This window comes from Solea solea, chromosome 13 (genome assembly GCF_958295425.1).
Source record: "Solea solea chromosome 13, fSolSol10.1, whole genome shotgun sequence".
In the NCBI taxonomy this organism is placed as follows: domain Eukaryota; kingdom Metazoa; phylum Chordata; class Actinopteri; order Pleuronectiformes; family Soleidae; genus Solea; species Solea solea.
Window position 1 is genome coordinate 27,955,602 of NC_081146.1, and position 21,678 is coordinate 27,977,279.

At 39.8% G+C, this 21,678-nt stretch overlaps 1 protein-coding gene across 4 annotated transcripts in view; it reads right to left on the minus strand.

The window, feature by feature from the left end:
* Positions 1–5,506: 5,506 nt before the first annotated feature.
* The window catches only part of LOC131471577 (pleckstrin homology-like domain family B member 3), a 19,576-nt gene continuing 3,404 nt past the window's right edge, over positions 5,507–21,678 (minus strand). For 2 of the 4 annotated variants that reach the window (XM_058648194.1, XM_058648192.1), the window contains 15 exons: positions 19,011–19,164; positions 18,136–18,246; positions 17,595–17,732; positions 16,800–16,928; positions 16,054–16,236; positions 15,202–15,312; positions 13,546–13,647; positions 13,221–13,308; positions 11,962–12,112; positions 11,667–11,780; positions 10,625–10,706; positions 10,138–10,263; positions 9,669–9,879; positions 7,252–7,337; positions 5,507–6,348 (listed from right to left, as the gene is read on the minus strand). In XM_058648194.1, the coding sequence (XP_058504177.1) occupies positions 6,214–6,348; positions 7,252–7,337; positions 9,669–9,879; positions 10,138–10,263; positions 10,625–10,706; positions 11,667–11,780; positions 11,962–12,112; positions 13,221–13,308; positions 13,546–13,647; positions 15,202–15,312; positions 16,054–16,236; positions 16,800–16,928; positions 17,595–17,732; positions 18,136–18,246; positions 19,011–19,157 (1,914 nt within the window). In that variant the 5' untranslated portion in view covers positions 19,158–19,164 and the 3' untranslated portion in view covers positions 5,507–6,213. Of the gene's footprint in view, positions 6,349–7,251; positions 7,338–9,668; positions 9,880–10,137; positions 10,264–10,624; positions 10,707–11,666; positions 11,781–11,961; positions 12,113–13,220; positions 13,309–13,545; positions 13,648–15,201; positions 15,313–16,053; positions 16,237–16,799; positions 16,929–17,594; positions 17,733–18,135; positions 18,247–19,010; positions 19,165–19,387; positions 19,442–21,678 lie in introns of all 4 variants that reach the window. The other 2 variants (XM_058648195.1, XM_058648196.1) reach the window with 2 other exon arrangements.

The following is a 21,678-nucleotide window of genomic DNA, read 5'->3' on the forward strand; positions in this document are numbered from 1 at the left end:
AGAGAAAACAGCATGTTTTAAAGTTGTCATATCTCAAGAACGGTTGATGATAGAGATAAAATTTTTGGTTTGTGAGCGCCAGGAGGCTTTCAGCAGCTCCCATCTCAAAATTTGTGACAAACGGGCGTGAATTGACAGAGAAATCACAGTTTTAAAATCACCCTCATCTTGATTTTCCACAACTCCAAAGCAGACATTTTAACATGGGAGTGAATTGAGACTGTGACCAGAGTTCTCTGTGCTTTGAGGTGATTTTAAGAAAAACTACAAGTCATATGAACATGACAAACACACACAGGGTTAGACGACAACCATGGCAACATTTTGATGTAAAAATTGTCTCTGTAGGTTGGAAATTGTGGGCAGGAGAAGAGTTTGTTTAGAAGTTTTTCTGATTATTTTGCTGGATCTTGCTAGAGTGTGTCACTCTAGCTCACACCTAACGACCACACACACACCCATTATAAAATCAGAAAGCTTTGAAAAAAAGTACAAAACTTAAACTGCGATAGTTCAAAAACCGTAACATGTATCAAAATGTCGACTTAGGTCAGAAAAGTCCCAAGTCTTGTGACCCGTTTAAACTTCCAACCACGTTTCTACGTTAAAGTATGACGACACTGTGATGCTCCAAAGCGGGCTTGGTTTTTTTCGGTCTCCCATCCACTTCAATGTTAATTTTTGTTCAGTTTTTTGTAAATATTATCCCAATGGTTATATGAAAATCTTAGAAAAGTCATAGCACACCATTCCCGGTCAAGGCGCACATTTTGATATAACTTGTGTTGGGGGTTTCTCAAAGATGCAGGAGGAGTAGCGTGCCGAAATAACGGGAGGGCGCGAGAATAAAAAGCAGAATAAACGCGCACGATTACAAGAGATGCCTTGCAGCGCAAGGCATTCTAGTGAGAACCCTAGGGTTCTCACTAGAATGCCTTGCAGCTGCAGGCACTAACTATGACTTTTTTGTCACATTTTAGACGACATACTATACTATGACTTTTTTGACTGATTTTGGACGACATACTATACGATGACTTTTTTGAGTGATTTTGGACGACATACTATACTATGACTTTTTTGTCACATTTTGGACGACATACTATACTATGACTTTTTTGAGTGATTTTGGACGACAGACTATACTATGACTTTTTTGACTACTTATGGACGACATACTATACTATGACTTTTTTGAGTGATTATGGACGACATACTATACTATGACTTTTTTGACTGATTTTGGATGACTGACTATACTGTGACTTTTTTGACTGATTTTGGACGACATACTATACTATGACTTTTTTGTCACATTTTGGACGACATACTATACTATGACTTTTTTGAGTGATTTTGGACGACATACTATACTATGACTTTTTTGAGTGATTTTGGATGACATACTATACTATGACTTTTTTGAGTGATTTTGGATGACATACTATACTATGACTTTTTTGAGTGATTTTGGACAACATACTATACTATGACTTTTTTGTCACATTTTGGACGACTGACTATACTATGACTTTTTTGTCACATTTTGGACGACATACTATACTATGACTTTTTTGAGTGATTTTGGACGACATACTATACTATGACTTTTTTGAGTGATTTTGGACGACATACTATACTATGACTTTTTTGACTGATTTTGGACGACATACTATACCATGACTTTTTTGACTGATTTTGGACGACATACTATATACTATGACTTTTTTGACTGATTTTGGACGACATACTATACCATGACTTTTTTGAGTGATTTTGGACGACATACTATACTATGTCTTTTTTGTCACATTTTGGACGACATACTATACTATGACTTTTTTGACTGATTTTGGACGACATACTATACTATGACTTTTTTGACTGATTTTGGACGACATACTATACTATGACTTTTTTGTCACATTTTGGACGACATACAATACCATAACATTTTTGAGTGATTTTGGACGACATACTATACTATGACTTTTTTATCACATTTTGGACGACATACTATACTATGACTTTTTTGACTGATATTGAACGACATACTTTACTATGACTTTTTTGACTGATTATGGACGACATACTATACTATGACTTTTTTGAGTGATTTTGGACGACAAACTAAACTGTGACTTTTTTGACTGATTTTGGACGACATACTATACTATGACTTTTTTGACTGATTTTGAACGACATACTTTACTATGACTTTTTTGACTGATTATGGACGACATACTATACTATGACTTTTTTGAGTGATTTTGGACGACAAACTAAACTATGACGTTTTTGACTGATTTTGAACGACATACTATACTATGTCTTTTTTGACTGATTATGGACGACATACTATACTATGACTTTTTTGAGTGATTATGGACAACATACTATACTATGACTTTTTTGTCACATTTTGGACGACATACTAAACTATGACTTTTTTGTCACATTTTAGACGACATACTATACTATGACTTTTTTGACTGATTTTGGACGACATACTATACTATGACTTTTTTGAGTGATTTTGGACGACATACTATACTATGACTTTTTTGTCACATTTTGGACGACATACTATACTATGACTTTTTTGACTGATTTTGAACGGCATACTTTACTATGACTTTTTTGACTGCTTATGGACGACATACTAACCTATGACTTTTTTGAGTGATTTTGGACGACAAACTAAACTATGACTTTTTTGACTGATTTTGAACGACATACTATACTATGTCTTTTTTGACTGAATATGGACGACATACTATACTATGACTTTTTTGAGTGATTTTGGACAACATACTATACTATGACTTTTTTGTCACATTTTGGACGACATACTATACTATGACTTTTTTGTCACATTTTGGACGACATACTATACTATGACTTTTTTGTCACATTTTGGACGACATACTATACTATGACTTTTTTGAGTGATTTTGGACGACATACTATACTATGACTTTTTTGAGTGATTTTGGACGACATACTATACTATGACTTTTTTGTCACATTTTGGACGACATACAATACTATGACTTTTTTTATCACATTTTGGACGACATACTATACTATGACTTTTTTGTCACATTTTGGACGACAGACTATACTATGACTTTTTTATCACATTTTGGACGACATACTATACTATGACTTTTTTATCACATTTTGGACGACATACTATACTATGACTTTTTTGAGTGATTTTGGACGACATACTATACTATGACTTTTTTATCACATTTTGGACGACATACTATACTATGACTTTTTTGTCACATTTTGGACGACATACAATACTATGACTTTTTTGAGTGATTTTGGACGACAAACTAAACTGTGACTTTTTTGACTGATTTTGGACGACATACTATACTATGACTTTTTTGAGTGATTTTGAACGACATACTTTACTATGACTTTTTTGACTGATTATGGACGACATACTATACTATGACTTTTTTGAGTGATTTTGGACGACAAACTAAACTATGACTTTTTTGACTGATTTTGAACGACATACTATACTATGTCTTTTTTGACTGATTATGGACCACATACTATACTATGACTTTTTTGAGTGATTATGGACAACATACTATACTATGACTTTTTTGTCACATTTTGGACGACATACTAAACTATGACTTTTTTGTCACATTTTAGACGACATACTATACTATGACTTTTTTGACTGATTTTGGACGACATACTATACTATGACTTTTTTGAGTGATTTTGGACGACATACTATACTATGACTTTTTTATCACATTTTGGACGACATACTATACTATGACTTTTTTGAGTGATTTTGGACGACATACTATACTATGACTTTTTTATCACATTTTGGACGACATACTATACTATGACTTTTTTGTCACATTTTGGACGACATACAATACTATGACTTTTTTGAGTGATTTTGGACGACAAACTAAACTGTGACTTTTTTGACTGATTTTGGACGACATACTATACTATGACTTTTTTGAGTGATTTTGAACGACATACTTTACTATGACTTTTTTGACTGATTATGGACGACATACTATACTATGACTTTTTTGAGTGATTTTGGACGACAAACTAAACTATGACTTTTTTGACTGATTTTGAACGACATACTATACTATGTCTTTTTTGACTGATTATGGACCACATACTATACTATGACTTTTTTGAGTGATTATGGACAACATACTATACTATGACTTTTTTGTCACATTTTGGACGACATACTAAACTATGACTTTTTTGTCACATTTTAGACGACATACTATACTATGACTTTTTTGACTGATTTTGGACGACATACTATACTATGACTTTTTTGAGTGATTTTGGACGACATACTATACTATGACTTTTTTGTCACATTTTGGACGACATACAATACCATAACATTTTTGAGTGATTTTGGACGACATACTATACTATGACTTTTTTATCACATTTTGGACGACATACTATACTATGACTTTTTTGACTGATTTTGAACGGCATACTTTACTATGACTTTTTTGACTGATTATGGACGACATACTATACTATGACTTTTTTGAGTGATTTTGGACGACAAACTAAACTATGACTTTTTTGACTGATTTTGAACGACATACTATACTATGTCTTTTTTGACTGATTATGGACGACATACTATACTATGACTTTCTTGTCACATTTTGGACGACATACTATACTATGACTTTTTTGTCACATTTTGGACGACATACTATACTATGACTTTTTTGAGTGATTTTGGACGACATACTATACTATGACTTTTTTGAGTGATTTTGGACGACATACTATACTATGACTTTTTTGTCACATTATGGACGACATACTATACTATGACTTTTTTGTCACATTTTGGACGACATACTATACTATGACTTTTTTGTCACATTTTGGAGGACATACTATACTATGACTTTTTTGAGTGATTTTGGACGACATACTATACTATGACTTTTTTGAGTGATTTTGGACGACATACTATACTATGACTTTTTTGTCACATTTTGGACGACATACTATACTATGACTTTTTTGTCACATTTTGGACGACATACTATACTATGACTTTTTTGTCACATTTTGGACGACATACTATACTATGACTTTTTTGAGTGATTTTGGACGACATACTATACTATGACTTTTTTGAGTGATTTTGGACGACATACTATACTATGACTTTTTTGAGTGATTTTGGACGACATACTATAGTCTGACTTTTTTGACTGATTTTGGACGACATACTATACTATGACTTTTCTGTCTCATTTTGGACGACATACTATAGTCTGACTTTTTTGTCACATTTTGGACGACATACTATACTATGACTTTTTTGACTGATTTTGGACGACATACTATACTATGACTTTTTTGACTGATTTTGGACGACATACGATAATATGACTTTTTTTAGCATGTCGTAAACATGTGTTTATGAAGGAAAAAGAACATGTTTTCTAGACATTGTGAAAAGTATTTATTGTAGGGTGACTTGAGAGGTAAGAAATATAGGAAACATAACTGTTTATTGTTAACCACTTAGAATAAAGCAGAGATATGTGGCATTGACGTAACTGTCGATAATTGTTCAAGAAAAAGAGGAAATCTTGGAGGAAACTAGTACCATGTCCTCATTGCTCCTCTCTTACATGAATACAGATGACATCTTCGTTACTGTGGTCTTCATCCTTAGGACCCATAACACAAACATTTAAAAGTGCATCCATACGTTGTATTTCTTAAATTATTTGTGAATCAACCTTATATAAATTTCCAGATAATAAGTTAATACAACACAATGTAAAAAACAACAACAAACAAACTGGTGAAAAACAGTGTTAACAGAAACATCTCAGATATATAAACCAACCCAAAAGTTTATTTTCAACACCTATGACAAACATTGAATTGCATTATATAGTGAAGCTGCTCTGCTGTTGCAGTGTGGCAGTGTCCTCTCCATGATGTAGTTGTGCATTATAATCAAGTAATGGTCAACACGACTGTAACGCTGCACTATGACCAGCAGAGGGGGGTCTGCCATAACCAGTGAAATGTCCCAGTAACAAGATGCTCAGTTTGCACACTGGTGTAAAAAGCTGGTCCGGTGGTGAACTGTGCTGCCACTGAAGCATCACTCCTCCATGTAACAGCCTCATGTGCAAGATGTCAATGACGACAGTGCTCGTCTGTTGCCGTGACAATGACATCCATCCAAATCCGCATGGATACTGCATTGGAAGCCACCAGAAAGAAGAGGCGGTCGTATGTCTTCACACAGAACGTCAGATTGGGCCGTGGAGACTGAAGACGAGGAACACACAGTGACAATGTTAAAAGTCATTGAGAAGAATTCCCTTTAACATGACTGGAGTTTAAATTTATATCTTCATATCAACGGGATTGTAATCCCACATGAACTCTGAGTAAGTGCACTGAACACACCAATGACTGGATACACCAGTTAAACAATGTCATTGTCATTGTGGTCACTACATGGGACAGCTATTCAATATATGTGGGCGTTAATGGTAGAATTGCACACGAGCCATTTTGGACTTTTGTGCATCCCCACATACAGTACACTGCCACCCACTGGCAACCAAAAATACTCTAAACCAAGCTGGCTGACAGACGGAGAGAAAGGCCAAGTAGCTCAGGAATCATGCATCACTGACTATAGTTCTACTACAACTCTTACTATTACAGTTCATTTAGTTAGTCTTGGAAAAACTCCATTGGCAGTAACTGTGTCATTAATAAAAGTGGTAGTTTACGTTATTAGAAAGAAAAGAAAGAAAGAAAGAAAGAACATTTTCTGTGAAACTATACAATCAGCACAAGATCTCATGGATCAGTGTATTGCCATGTATCCTCATAGACACAAAAACAAATGTCTGGCATCTCTACAGAATGGCTGGATTGGAAAAGAAGGATCTCCTGCATTTCCATTCATCTGTGGGTTAGGGTTAGGGTTAGCACCAGCACCAGCACCAGCACCAGCACCAGCACCAGCACCAGCACCTGCACCAGCACTCCCATGCACTAACAAATGCAAGTTCCATTCAGACAAAAACGAGGAAGAGGAAGAGCCAGTGCCACCCCACCTGGTTTGAAGTGCAGAGCAGCAGGTTTGTTTCATTTCAACTGTGATTCCAAAATCTGCTGCAGTTACAGATTCAGTTAAAATGACGTATGAGAACTTACTGATGTGGCTGTTCGTAAATGGTCGTAGTAAACTTCTTCTATGGCTTGGAAGTAAATCACTCCTTTTAGCTTCCTCTCATCACAGTCTGCGGCAGAAAAAGAAAAAGGTTTGTTGGAATGAATGGATGTGAAAATAATAATTACAAATAATGATGTACAATTAGACATGTACTTAAATTCCTATATGTTTTCTATTAATAATGCAAGGCAAGTAAAAAGATCATTAATAAGAATGAATGATTTAAACAAACAGACAATAACAAATTAACTAAAGAAGTTGAATAAATAAAATGGTTGGGTGTATGTGGAAGATATTACATTTAATACATGTCAGATAGTGTGCATGACTGCCATCTGTGGCCTTGTATGTGGCTCTGGTTCAATTCAATTCAATTCAATTTATTTGTATAGTGTCAAATCCTAACACACATGATCTCAGGTCTGTACATAGACAACATCAAGGAGAGCAGAGAAACACAACAGTTCACACATGAGCAAACACTAGGGGGCAGTGGAGAGAAAACAGAAGAAGAAATCTCTGACAGAACCAGACTCAGACATGTGCGGTCATCACATGGGTGAAAGGAAAATGGGGGACAGAGGAGAGGAGGGGGACAGAAAGGGGGGAGAGAAAGGACAAGAGAGACAGAAGAGAGAGAGAGAGAGAGAGAGACCAGGAGCAGATACACAACAACTGTATCAAGTCACAAGTTTATACAGTCAATGATATCGACTTTTAATTATAGCGCAATAATAATGGTGACGATATGTATGATATGGGTACATATCATACATATCATATTTATGCTATTGTAGTTCATTATTGTACAATTAAATGTGAGTAAATAATGATCAGTAAGGAGAGGGTTTTAAGGAACTATGTTTAAGTTATCAATATCAATACCATAAGTTAAAACAAGATCGAGGGTGTGATTAAGGCGATGAGTTGGTTTATTAACGTGTTGAATAAAACCTATTGATTCCAACAGCGAGTTAAATGCGCAGCTAAGACTATCACGGTCAGCATCTACATGATTATGATTGTATCTGTCTTAAGCACTAACTCAGATAAGAACTCACAGAACTCTGATAGGAACTCTGAATAAGGAGCAGGTGGACGATAAACTGTGACTATCATAACTGGTTTCTGTGATTTCCAACTAGGATGAGCTAGATTAAGAATAAGGCTTTTAAACCATGAATATCCTGGTTTGGGTTTGGGATTGATTAATAATCTAGTATTAAAAATGACTGCTACACCTCTGAATATGGGTGTTAGCATGAGTGGGAGGAGTTGACTCATTTAGACTAACGTAATCTTCTTCATGTAACCAAGTTACACAGAATAAATCAATACAATTGTCAGAAATGAGATCATTTATTAAAACAGAGAGACCTAATATTTAATAGTCCACATTTAAAAGTGGTATTATTTGACTCTATTTTATTGTTGGTATTAATCTTTATTAAGTTAGAATGTCTAAGTCCTCTTCTGTTTGTTATTGATTTATTTACTTTAGTTTTAACTTTAGTAGGTCGAGGGACAGACACAGTCTCTATGAAGACGCACAGAGAAGCATGAAAGACTGCAACTGTGTGTCCTGGTTCAAGGTGAGATAAGATGGTTCCATGTTTCAGTAACGACTGATATATTCGCTGTGTTTACATGTGAAAGATTTCTTCATTCGTTCTGATTCTGAGATGAATCCATGATTCCATCACTGACACGGACGTAAAATGAAATCCTCTGATTGTGGCGCGTGTAAACATGCATCAAGCTTGTTTGGACATGCAGTCTCATGTCTCATCTGAAGAAGAAGCTTCACTGTCGTCTGCAGCTGTGACTTTCATGTCTGTTCATTATTCTTTCTGCAGCTGTAACAAATGTCACATTTCCGTGGATCCGACTCGTGATAAACCAGCGAGTGCTGATCAGATCCAGGCCGCTGTGATCAGCAGATCCTCGGGCTGTAGCAGAGCACAGTTTGTGGATTGTCATGTTGACATCATTTCACTTGTGTTGTCTCTGTTGTGTGTGTGTGTGTGAGACATGTGACGTGAGTTTTTTAGATTTTCTTGGCGATAGACAGTAAAACTTGGTGGGTAAGAGTGATGTGAATGAAAGATTTTAGTGGCTCACTAACTCCTGTGCACCACGGTGTAAAAATGATTATTAATATAATTGTAAATTATTATTTCAATGGACTTTGGTTTGGAAGAGTGAGCGGTTTACAAACTTCCATTTAGAGTAACAGCAAAATAATGAGGTGTCCATATCTCAGGCTGGTTGGTGCACACACACAGAGGGAGAATATGCTATTGAAGTAATATTGTTGTAAAAACACAGCCAGCAGGTTTTCATTCATACAAACATGCGTTGACATGCGTTGACATGCTCCTGCTCCAGCCGGTCTAACCTGTGTAGTAAGCCAGTCGTCTGTGCTCCGTGTCAAACAAAAACCAGCGCTTCTTCCAGGTCTTGACCCTTCCCCCTCGTTTGGTCAGGAAGCCAGCACAGCGGCGAGACGTCAGCCGCAGGTCTGAGCAGCCAGTCACGCCATGACCCAAAGACTCCACGTGGACCCGGAGGTCAAAGTTTGGAGAGAGATAAAGGGCCTGGCTGCACAGCTGCAGAGAGAGAGAGAGAGAGAGAGACTCCATGTTACATTAGTGACCCTCAGGGGCCTTTGATCATGGACACTTGTTTCAGACAAAGCCTGCAGTAATGAGATGACACTGGACACTGGTATTAAAATGTTACAAAAGTAGATGTTGCATAATATGTCCCCTTTAACATTTACCAAACACAACCTTATCAGTCACAGCTTTAAAAATCTGTTTTGAGGGCACTGAGGCACTTTTTATGGTTTTATCATCAATACTTACCTCTTGGGCCTTTAGAGGAGAACTGTCCTGGACCTTTGGTTCTGGTTCTGCTCTTTGTGGGGTTTCTGCTATGGAAGAGATTGGCTCTTTCTGCCTCCTCTCCTCCAGCAACAGCCACTGCTCTTCCTGGGTGTGCACATTAACCAAAGAACTGTATGACTTCTCTTTTAAATGCTATAACTAACTGTTGTGTCTCAGGTTCATGTTCATGTTCATGTTATAACAGCCTTTATGGACTATTGCAGTCTGGACTGGACTGTTGCCTTTCACACACTCTCTCACAGCATCCTTCAGTCTCAGTTCACCCAACTCAAATGTCTCACTCTCATTTCCAGTCGCCTCCAGTGTTTTTTACCCCAGGGTTTTATCTACCACTGTTATGCCAATGACACCCAGCTCCACCCCCCACCAACTGCCCTCTGATTGCCTCCATGAAATCAAATGCTGGTTGTATCATCCTCTCCAGTATGAACATCAGGTGACTCACCCTCTCTCTGAGCAGCCTCTCTCTCTCTGCCTTAGCCTCTCTCAGTTTCTTCTCCATCTCCACAAGCTCCAGCAGACATGGACTGTGGGAGGAAGAGTCATCATCATCACGCTGTAGATCACACTTTAACATTAACTTATACCAACAAACTATCAGTGTTATATACCATGTTAAAAAAGCCCAGACTCTCCAGACTGAGCAGAGACTGTTGATAAATGACAACTACAAGGAATTTTATTTTAGCTGTATCCTCAATGTGTTCATGGCACTGATTCTGCTTTCTAAACAGCTCCCAGTCTGCAGCTGGAGCTTCATCAAAGATGTGATTCAGGAGGATTCACGATCACTTCACCTTTGTTGTCTGAAACAATCAGGAGGTGAATTACGATCGTATAACATGATGCTACTGATGGGGCCAGCTGCTGCCGAGCACTGGCTGTATGTTATTTATCTAATTGACCGGTTTTGACCGCATTGACCAATGCTAACTTAAATGATCTGCTGTTAATGTCTTTGAGTCACTAACTCGGTGAACAGAGCCGATGACTGTTTTAGCAGCTGGCTCAGACCTAATCCTAATCCTAACCCAGTAGGGCTGCAAAAAATCCTAATCAGGATTATTTCAAATGTTTCTCCTCAGCAAGGAAAAGTAGTACTTCTCATCCTGGTTTGACATTCATGCAAAGGACTAAGTCAGGATAAAATAATCCTGCACGTCCTTAAGAGAGTTTAGGGCGGAAACTAACAATGACGTTCATCAATGAATCCTTTGCTCTACCAGCTGACGTGGGGTCAGACTATTACACACAAACAACCATTTACCTTCACATTCGGTCAATTTAGAGTGAACAATTAACCTCTGCATGTTTTTGGACTGTGGGAGGAAACTAGAAAACACACACATCCAAACTCCAGGAACAAACCCAGGTCTTAATGCTGCACACCATCATTTGTTTTTATGAAAATGACCCCAAACACAGCGAGTGCTGCTGCGTCACATGACCACAGAGTTAAGTCAAAGCAGTCAACAAGTGCTCGGAACCTCTGGGAACCTCTGGGAACCTCTGGGAACCTCTGGGAACCTCTGGGAACCTCTGGGAACCTCTGGGAACCTCTGGGAACTCCTTCAAGACTGTTGGGAAACCATTCCATGTGACTACCTCATGAAAGTGACGAGAGACACAAAGCTGTCATCAAAGCAAAAGATAAAAGAATTCTGATTGAACTTAATCTACATACTCTATGTATATATATATATATATATATATATATATATATATATATAGATATATATATATATAAATGATTAATCTAAACTTAATCCTTGAGTTACTGACCTGGCAGCACGAGGGTTTGTTGCACTGTTGGACGGACTGAGGACAGACCCAGGTCTTTGTCCACCACTGTATCCATTGCTGAGTCTTTGGGAGGAAATGGGGGACGCAAGGGCCACGGGCCTCTGACTGTCTGAAGGTGGTCTCACCAAACCTGAGAGACACCAAAGCATCAAAGGCATTCAGGCAAAACTGAGGTACTGACGCAGACACTGGGACACGGGGACGCAGACACAGTTGTCAGAGTGGGGACACAGACACGGGGGCACAGACACTGGGACGCAGACAAAGTTGTCAGAGAGGGGACACAGACACGGGGACACAGACACGGGGACGCAGACACAGTTGTCAGAGTGGGGACACAGACACGGGGACGCAGACACAGTTGTCAGAGTGGGGACGCAGACACGGGGACGCAGACACAGTTGTCAGAGTGGGGACGCAGACACAGTTGTCAGAGTGGGGACACAGACACGGGGACACAGACACAGTTGTCAGAGTGGGGACACAGACACGGGACGCGGACACAGTTGTCAGAGTGGGGACACAGACACAGTTGTCAGAGTGGGGACACAGACACAGGGACGCAGACACAGTTGTCAGAGTGGGGACACAGACACTGGGACACAGACTGACAGGATTTCAGCCACTTAACAAAAAGACTCTAAAAAAGAAATCAAATGTCAAGCTGCTTCATATTATAATTAGATTTTTTAAATAGAAACAAAGGTCCATTCACTCCATCTATGATGTCACTACATTCAAATGACTGAAGTGTTTCAAATCCTTTGTTCAGGTTCAATAACATAAACTTCCTGTGACAGTAAGTCACAGGAAGTGTCACTTATTCATTGATTCACTTATTCATGTATAGTTGTCTCATGCTGAGCAGATTTCAGCCTTAAGTACACCTTAAGTACACTTAAGGTGTACTTAAGGTGCTTCTCTGGCTCATCCAGTCTGTCCAGGTAAACACTCTCCTGACACACCTTTCATTGGACTGAAGGAGGGAACTGAGCACACAGTTGGACAATGAGGACACAGTTGGACAATGAGGACACAGTTGGACAATGAGGACACAGTTGGACAATGAGGACACAGTTGGACAATGAGCACACAGTTGGACAACGAGCATGAGCACACAGTTGGACAATGAGGACACAGTTGGACAATGAGGACACAGTTGGACAATGAGGACACAGTTGGACAACGAGGACACAGATGTAAAGAGAGAGAGAGAGCGTTTCTTAGTACTGACTCACCCTGCGCTGAGACGGGCCTGTCGCTGTGTCTGTTGCTGCGATGTGAACTCCGTCGTCTCGGCAGACTGGTAGATTCTTTGCATGGCTCCTACAAAATAAGAGTATTCATGATATAACAAATCACACTGAAAAGATCAACTTTCTTGTCTTGTAAATGATTAAAAGATCAACGTTTCGTATGAAAATCAATCTGCAATCGTTCCGATGTTTAAATGATCACGTGAAGTTTTTTAAGAACAAACAAATATCACTTTATATTAAATCTTCAATGTTGAAATCATTGTGTTTGATATAAAAAGTGTATTCATGTTACCAGGCTGCATACCTGAGGGGGCGTGTGAACGGAAAGAGGGGAGAGTGACATCATGCAGGGGGCGGAGCTGGTGATGTTCGACCAATCGGTGAACGGCTTCTTTTCTTTGTGAACCTGTTCAAGCACATTCATTTCCATATGAAACACAGTGACACTGAGAGCGTCTGTAAAACATGGTGACAGAATGAAAACGGGTGAGAAGAAGTTCAAAACCATGTCTCCCTCTCTTCCCTCCCCCCTCAGCTTGACTCACAAACACATGAGTGTTTCACCCTCATCCGTCTCTCTCACCACTCAGACACGAGTGAACCGCTTTCTCTGAGCTCTCAAACACTTTGAGTCAATTCTGTGTGAAGGTCATAAACATTGTCAGTCGTGCTTGAGTGAAGTTTCAAGATATGAGATATGAATAATAATAATAATAATAATAATAATAATAAGGAGCTTCTGCCGTTAGCAGAACACTTTAGCACACATGTCACAAGTAAAGCACATGCTACTGTCTGCTCCTCTGTACTGCCACGCCCTTCACTCCTCCCCGACCTCAATCCTAGATTGTCTTCTTCGGTTTATCAGATGAAACAAATGTTCAAAGTGAAAACTCATCAGCTGTAAAAATCCATTCAAGTCCATTATCTTACCACTGCTGCGAGGAGCTGGCCTTCTCTCTCACTCACACACACACACACACTCTCACATGTTCACACACTCACAAATGCAACTTACTCCCTCCTATTATTTACTCCTCCCTCTCTCCCTCTCCTCCCTCCCTCCCTCCAGGATTAGTGAAGCTCACTCTCTCAGAGTCACAGCAGCAGGGTTTGTGATGCCACCTGCTGGTCGTGATCAGCAGTGCGTCACTAAAGAAACCAGACTCCTGTTACTTTCCCTGTGCTGGAGATGAACCCACGATTGTCCAGTCTTTTTAACTGAAGTACAGTTCGACATTGTTGGGCTTGATTTCTGTGTCGGCACTGTGAGCAGTCAGTGAGCAGTCAGTGGTCAGTCAGTGGTCAGTCAGTGAGCAGTCAGTGGTCAGTCAGTGGTCAGTCAGTGGTCAGTCAGTGAGCAGTCAGTGGTCAGTCAGTGGTCAGTCAGTGGTCAGTCAGTGAGCAGTCAGTGAGCAGTCAGTGGTCAGTCAGTGGTCAGTCGGTGAGCAGTCAGTGGTCAGTCAGTGAGCAGTCAGTGGTCAGTCAGTGGTCAGTCAGTGGTCAGTCAGTGAGCAGTCAGTGGTCAGTCAGTGGTCAGTCAGTGGTCAGTCGGTGAGCAGTCAGTGGTCAGTCAGTGGTCAGTCGGTGAGCAGTCAGTGGTCAGTCAGTGGTCAGTCAGTGGTCAGTCAGTGGTCAGTCAGTGGTCGGCCGTCTGACCAATCATCACACACTTACATTTTACTATAAAAATAGTCAAATAATATGCCACTGGAAACGCAGCTTAAGCGTTGAACCATTTAGCCACTTGAAGGCAGGACAACTAGCAACAGTTGGCGTCTCACACTTCCTGAGCAACACTGATTTGAAGCTTGGTTTTCCAGTCACCAGTCAAAGGTCTAAAGTGACTGAGTGTGGATGTTAAATACTCAACTATGTTCATAAGCTGGTTGTTCAGTGTGAAATAATGTGTTTCAACAGCTGAGGTGAGAGAAACTGTAAAGGACTTTTTCCCTCTTACTGTTTGGGTTTTGTGGAGGAGTTCTCTCTTCTCTCTCCTCAAGGCATTCAGCTCCCTCTCATTCTCTCTCTGCACCTCCTTCAGCTGTCGCTCCAGCTGCTGAACTCGCTCCTGGAAAGACACAACATCGTTTACATCAGTGTGGACATCACGTGCTTTTTCCTCCTCACTGTAAATGTTTTCTTAAAATGGTCCAAAAGCTTTAATGAACATTCACACGTCAGTTAATAAGAAGCAGGGCGGAGTCTAATGGCTTCCTGTTAGAGTTTCTCCCTTAGCTTCTTTCTACTGAAAGAATGCCCACAAGGCAGCGGGGGGGGGTGCTATTTAACCCACAGCTGGGGCACATCCATTTACCTCTGGGGCCCACTGCTGCTCAGAGATCCCATATAATATAAACTATTTCAAACAGAAGAAAAGAAAATAGTAAATGTTAACGATAAATAACTTGCATCATTTATATTTTTAAATATGCTCAAAGAGAAAGCATCAATAGCCAAACCAAAATAGAAAACTAGAAACTAGAAATGTAAGACAAGATAAAAAGGGGACATAAGCTAAAAGGTGGGTGCTGAGCCTGCAGTCCTCAGGTTCTCCAGCAGGCTGTGCCAGAGAGCTCAATCTAAAAGGATCGGGTGGTCTACTGTGTCCAAGGCTGAAGACACTGAAGGCTGTGCAGCAGCGTGTGAACGCGTGTGAACGTGTGAGGGAATGAGTGTGAACGCGTGTGAATGGGTGAAAGGCAAAAACTGTAACATTTAGTTTATTATTCCATTATGATACAGAATCATCATGAAACATTGATCTCTGTCAGTCAGGGTGACAAACACTGACATGGTAGTTTTAGTTTACCTGTGTTGTGGTGACCACATGTTGTTGACAAAGGATTTCCTTTTCTAATTCCCCCTCATGTTCTCCCTGCTCTGCATTGTCCACAGTGCTCTCATCCTCCTCATCAATGCAGCTCTCTTGCTCCAGGAAGTGAAACTCCCAGTCCTCAAAAGCCCGAACAGCCAAGTCCATCGCCTCTTTCTCCTGAATCAAACAGAACAACTGTTGCATCTAATCTGTCATTTAAAAGCTGTTGGTTTGCATTTCAAAATGTCTTTCCTTCCATCCGTCTTCTATCACCTTATCCTCAGCCAATCTCAGCTGACATAGAAAAGAGAGGCGGGGTTCAAAATGTCTTTAATGCTCAGAACGGCTAACGTTGTGTTCTGAGTGGACGGCGAGCGCTGTGCGTCTGGATCATTCCACATCCATGATGTCTGCAGGGTTACCGACCAAGCTGGCAGACCACCGTTAGCTCGTTACTCTCTTTATTCACACACTGCCGCTCTTATTACTGTGCAGCTCTCACAATAAGAGGAATAAGTCCAAATATGCAGGTGACAGAGACTTTTCTATGTTGATAAGAGCATTAAAGTGAGAAAAAACAATGGTCAATGGTTTGTATTTATAAAGCCCACTCGAAGCTGCTGTACACTACAGGTTTGCCATTCACCCATTCATTCATCTTTCATATCCATCCAGTACATGCAGCTGTATGTTTGACTGGACTTCATGACAGCGTTGGTCGGTGGACGTCACTCACTCACCTGCTGCAGCTGCAGGATCAGCTGTTCTCTGCAGCTCTCTGACTGACTGGGGATCAGCTTCTCCTTCTCCTCACAGCTCCGCCTGAGCTCCTGCACCCTGCGACTCTCCCTCTCCAGACTCTCCAGCTCCTGCAGGGGTGAGAACAGGTGAGTGCAGTCATCAAACATTCATGTGGAATCACTTAAAGCAGAGTCTTAATATGTGGGAGTTTAACATGAGTGACAGAATGATCAAGTGACTGAGGGACATTTCATTAATAATAACAATAATAACAATAATAACAGTAATAATAACAATTGTGAAGGTGCCAATAAAATGAACTGATTATTGAATTATATATAATATTGATTATTGAAAAGCCTCAGAACAGCTAAACATGATGCAAAATGCAATAGAACCCAATATTATTCAAATGTAATAAAGACTTTTCATCTAAATCAACAGAGGCAGGTTTTCACATTTTTACAACCAAAAAAATTCAACCAAACTAACACATGCTCCACCTCTCTGATATCCCCGTAGTGAGCATGATATGATACATATCATATCATATCATATATATATATATATATATATAAAGAGAGAGAGAGAGAGAGATTGTCACGATGCGTTGGAAGATAGCTGGACTGGACGAACACGGAACACTAGGTGGATGTACTTGAATAGCTCTTTGTCACGTACTGTTTAGACTCTTCATCCAGCAGCAGCTACACACACACACACACACACACACACATATATATATATATATATACTGTATATACTGTATATAATAGGAGTGAGTTACATGTTACCTTTTGTCTGCTGGTATGTCTTTGCTTTTCTTTCCGTCTAAGCTCCTGCTGTAGAGCCTGCAGCTTCTGTATGTGTCTGTCGAGCTGCTGCTTCTCTGTCTGCAGCTCGCCCTGCAGCAAAGCATTCTCCAGCTGCAGCTAGACGGCAAAAAACACAACTAAAGCTGAATCACACTGGCCAGAGCTTGAGCACGTCAGAGATATGCATTCCTTTATCATGACTGTGGTGGTGTTGGGACGTGGCATGGAGATTCAAAACTGCAAGTTGCAGACACAACTGGACTCATTTCAGTGTTTTGCATCAATGTTAAAGAAAAAAAGAGACATTTTTCTGACATTAAGTCAGAAATATTCAATTATATCATAACTTGCATGATGCAAAAAAAACAGGTACATTTATCCATTTAATCCATTCATGTAGAGTACTAACTTTTTCATCCATTGACTTGATTAATTAATGAACTATTTGACCTCTAGCTTATTATCATGCCATTTCACATGAATGTTGTTGTGTTCATTTCATCCTGTTGATTATGTTCACCTCGATCTGAAGTTCCTCCTTCTGTTGATCGATCTCTGTAAACCGCTGTTGGAGCATTGAGGTCAAAGTCTGGACCCTCACTGAGACCACGTCCAGCTTTCTACTGGAAGACTGAAAAAAACAACAACAATGGAGTCAGAAGAACGTCACAGCACACCCAACATCTCATTCTAGATATCAAATCATAATGATGATGAGAATAATAATAATAATAATGTTAATAATAATAATAATAAAAACAATAATAATAATAATAATAATAATAACAATAATAATAATAATACATAATTATAATTAAAGGCAACTTTAAATAAAGGTTACTCAAGGTCAACAAAGACAAGATGAAAATCAATGAAGAGCAAAACAGTCGAAACAGTAAAACATAATAATTCATTATGTTGTTGATCAGGACAGGTGTAATGTGACTGGAGGAGGCGGTTCTGGAAATCTGGACCTCAGTTTATTACTGTTAAGTTTGAGGACGTTATCTGGTGTGAATCACTGATTGAAATAAAAGAGATTGTTATATTTGTACAGAACTGTTCAAAAGTGTCAGGTCACCAGCAGCAGATTCTGTGATCATTGGAATGATGACACTTATATTAGTAAACTGTCAATGAGTTGAACTCATACAACATGTGTGTATATAATATAATATATATATATAATAAATGGAACATAGTTCAGGTGTAAAAGTAAGTCGCACTAAACCTTAATAAACCTTATTTAAATGAATATTATGCTACTTTAAACTTCATCCATGTTTCCCTGTAGTTTCTTCTTGTGTTTCAATGAGACAGAAATCATTATTCGTGGCCTGAGACCTTTGCTGAATTCATGTGGTGTGAAAGACGTCACCAGTTTCACCCACTTACCCTCTCACTCTCTGTGCTGCTACTCTCTGTATCCGACTCCACCCCCGAGTAGGCGGGGCTCCGATATCCTCCCTCTCTGGAAATCCATGGTGGTTGTAGCCCCTGTGACCAAGGGCTGCAGGAGTTCTCCGTGTTATTCCAGGGCATGTTCAGGCTGTTAATGACAGGCATGAGAGGGAGGGTGTGGCTCACTTTAGTGAATAATATGTGTAATCTAATCTGCTGCACGGTCTAAGGCATAACAGTGATCAGGTGACACTGCAGCGAGGGGATTACGGTGTGAGGTTCTGACCTTCGGGTCATTTTCTCACCTAACCTGGGTTCAGTTGGAGGTTCAACATTCAGCCGCTTTCACACTTTAGTGAAACAAACCAAACCTTTTGAATAACGTGTTCCTCTCCTCGCCTGAGGCGGCGCTGCATCAACAATGACTGAAGGAGACGACGAGACAAACAATGAAGAGGAAAAGTGTCTCATCTGTTGGTGAATGTTTCCTCCATCAGATGCATCATCATAATAATAATAATAATAATAATAATAATAATGGATTTTAAATCTCAAAGTGCATCAGATCGTCTGGTTTTATGTGAACATACGACACAGATACGCTGCAACAATGGACTCACACATTTCTACACACGCGTACGTTTTGGTTGTGTTTACCCACAATGCCCTGCTTTGCAGTCCACGTCCTGCGTTTGGTTCACTTGAAGTGAACTATGAGTTTTGGTCTTTGGTTCATTCACACCTCCCTGAACCAACCAGACGTTCTGAGCAACTTTCACTCTGTGTCAGCGGCTCCAGCGGCCGTGTGACGCTCATGTGCAGGATGAAGTGGTAGACAATGAATGAATGAATGAATGAATGAATGACTGACATGTTCACATTACTGTGTAGAAATGATCAACTGTAATATATGAAACTGCAGAATCTCAGAAGAGCATACGACGAGTCGGACATGGGTCTGAGAGAGCATCACAGTGATCATCCACACACTCTTCTCGGGCTGAAGTCAGTCCTCGAATAACCGACAGAGTGGCAGTGATGACGCAACACACAGAAGAAGAAGAAGAAGAAGAAGAAGAAGAAGAAGAAGAAGAAGAAGAAGAAGAAGAAGAAGAAGAAGAAGATGAAGAAGACGAAACACACGACGAGTTAACGCAGACATAGTGGACATAAAACAAACAGCAATGAAGGAAGAGGAGAAGAGGAGAAGAGAAGGAGAAGAGGAGAATATTATTTCACCTCCAGCTAAAGTCTGCTCAGATACCTTTATCTTGATAAGTGGAGCCACACTTTCATCAGGTCAACCTTTTGTTACGTAGTTGTTTTTCCTGGTTTTCTTTGTTCTCAGTGACAGCGAGCGTCCATGTGTCAGACTGGTTTCCAGCACTGGAGGCAACGGCCACGTCAGTGCTGACTAAAGTGTGCTACAAACCACCACCAACACCAACACCAACACCATGGAACAGGAGAGGGGAACCAGCAGTCAAAGTGAAAACAGTGACATAGGAGATGATACTGGATACTTTCACTTGATGTGGACACAAGGATGAGTTAACAGACAGAGAGGGCTAAATGAAAGACACTAAGACAAACTGTGAACTCGGTCTCTGAAGGTTCTCATTCCTCCAGGTCATTGTATCTTCAGGAATTGGTTATATAACCTTCCTAAGTGTAATAAAACAAAAGGTTTGGCTAAATGACCTTCATGCTACGACCAAGAGCAGCTGAGGCCTGAGGTATGATGGGATGCAGAGCTTTCACACTGAAAGGTGTATTATAAAATAGACAAGTGCACCTATGCAAATGAATATAAAGCCTCTCTGAAGCCTGACTCCTGAAGAACAACGACAAAGAGAGTAAAGGGAAGAAAGGATTTCACCACAAATGCAAACAAAGCATGAACCTGTGATGTGGACGCCAGATTTTATTCTGATATATAATAAAGGAAGTGATTGTCAGAGTTACAGCGACTGACGTTTAAAGAAACTGTCTGTGCACACACTGCACTACTTCTCAGTGTCTACCGTAAAGCACAGAGCAAATGCACAGCCACATTTGTATGCTACAGTAAAGACAGCTGTAATTATGAACTATCAGAGTGATTTTGCTTTTCTTTTGTTCTTGTCATGGATCATCAACTCTTTCCTGGACAATTCCTAATATTCCACTTCATGAAGTCATTGGTTTTTCTTTTAAAGACCTCTCGTGGTAGAAATGACAGATGATTTCGATTGTCTTCAGCATTTATGTCTCAAGCTGGTTCGGGTGGTGTACACAGCCAAGTCAGCTCCTTAAAAACAACTGAACCCTCACACAGATCAAAACGTCAGCTCCAAAGGAAAACTGCTGAAAAGCTACACAGTGATCATCCAACCAATCATCAGTGTGAGGAATCTGATCCCAGCTAAAGTCCACTCAGATACACTTATCAGCATGTGAGAGTGAAGTCCACGTTTCATGTCAAACAAAGAATGAGTCAGAACAAGTGGTGACTGTGGTGGGAGGGGAGGGGAGGGTGTGCACATTTACAATCCAGAAGAACAAATTTAATCTTGAAATAAGTCATTCGTTCATGTGTTCATATATTTAGAGAATATAAAACGTAACATGGATCATGTGAACACATGCATGCTGCACCTGAGCGTGTCAGCTAAGACTCTCT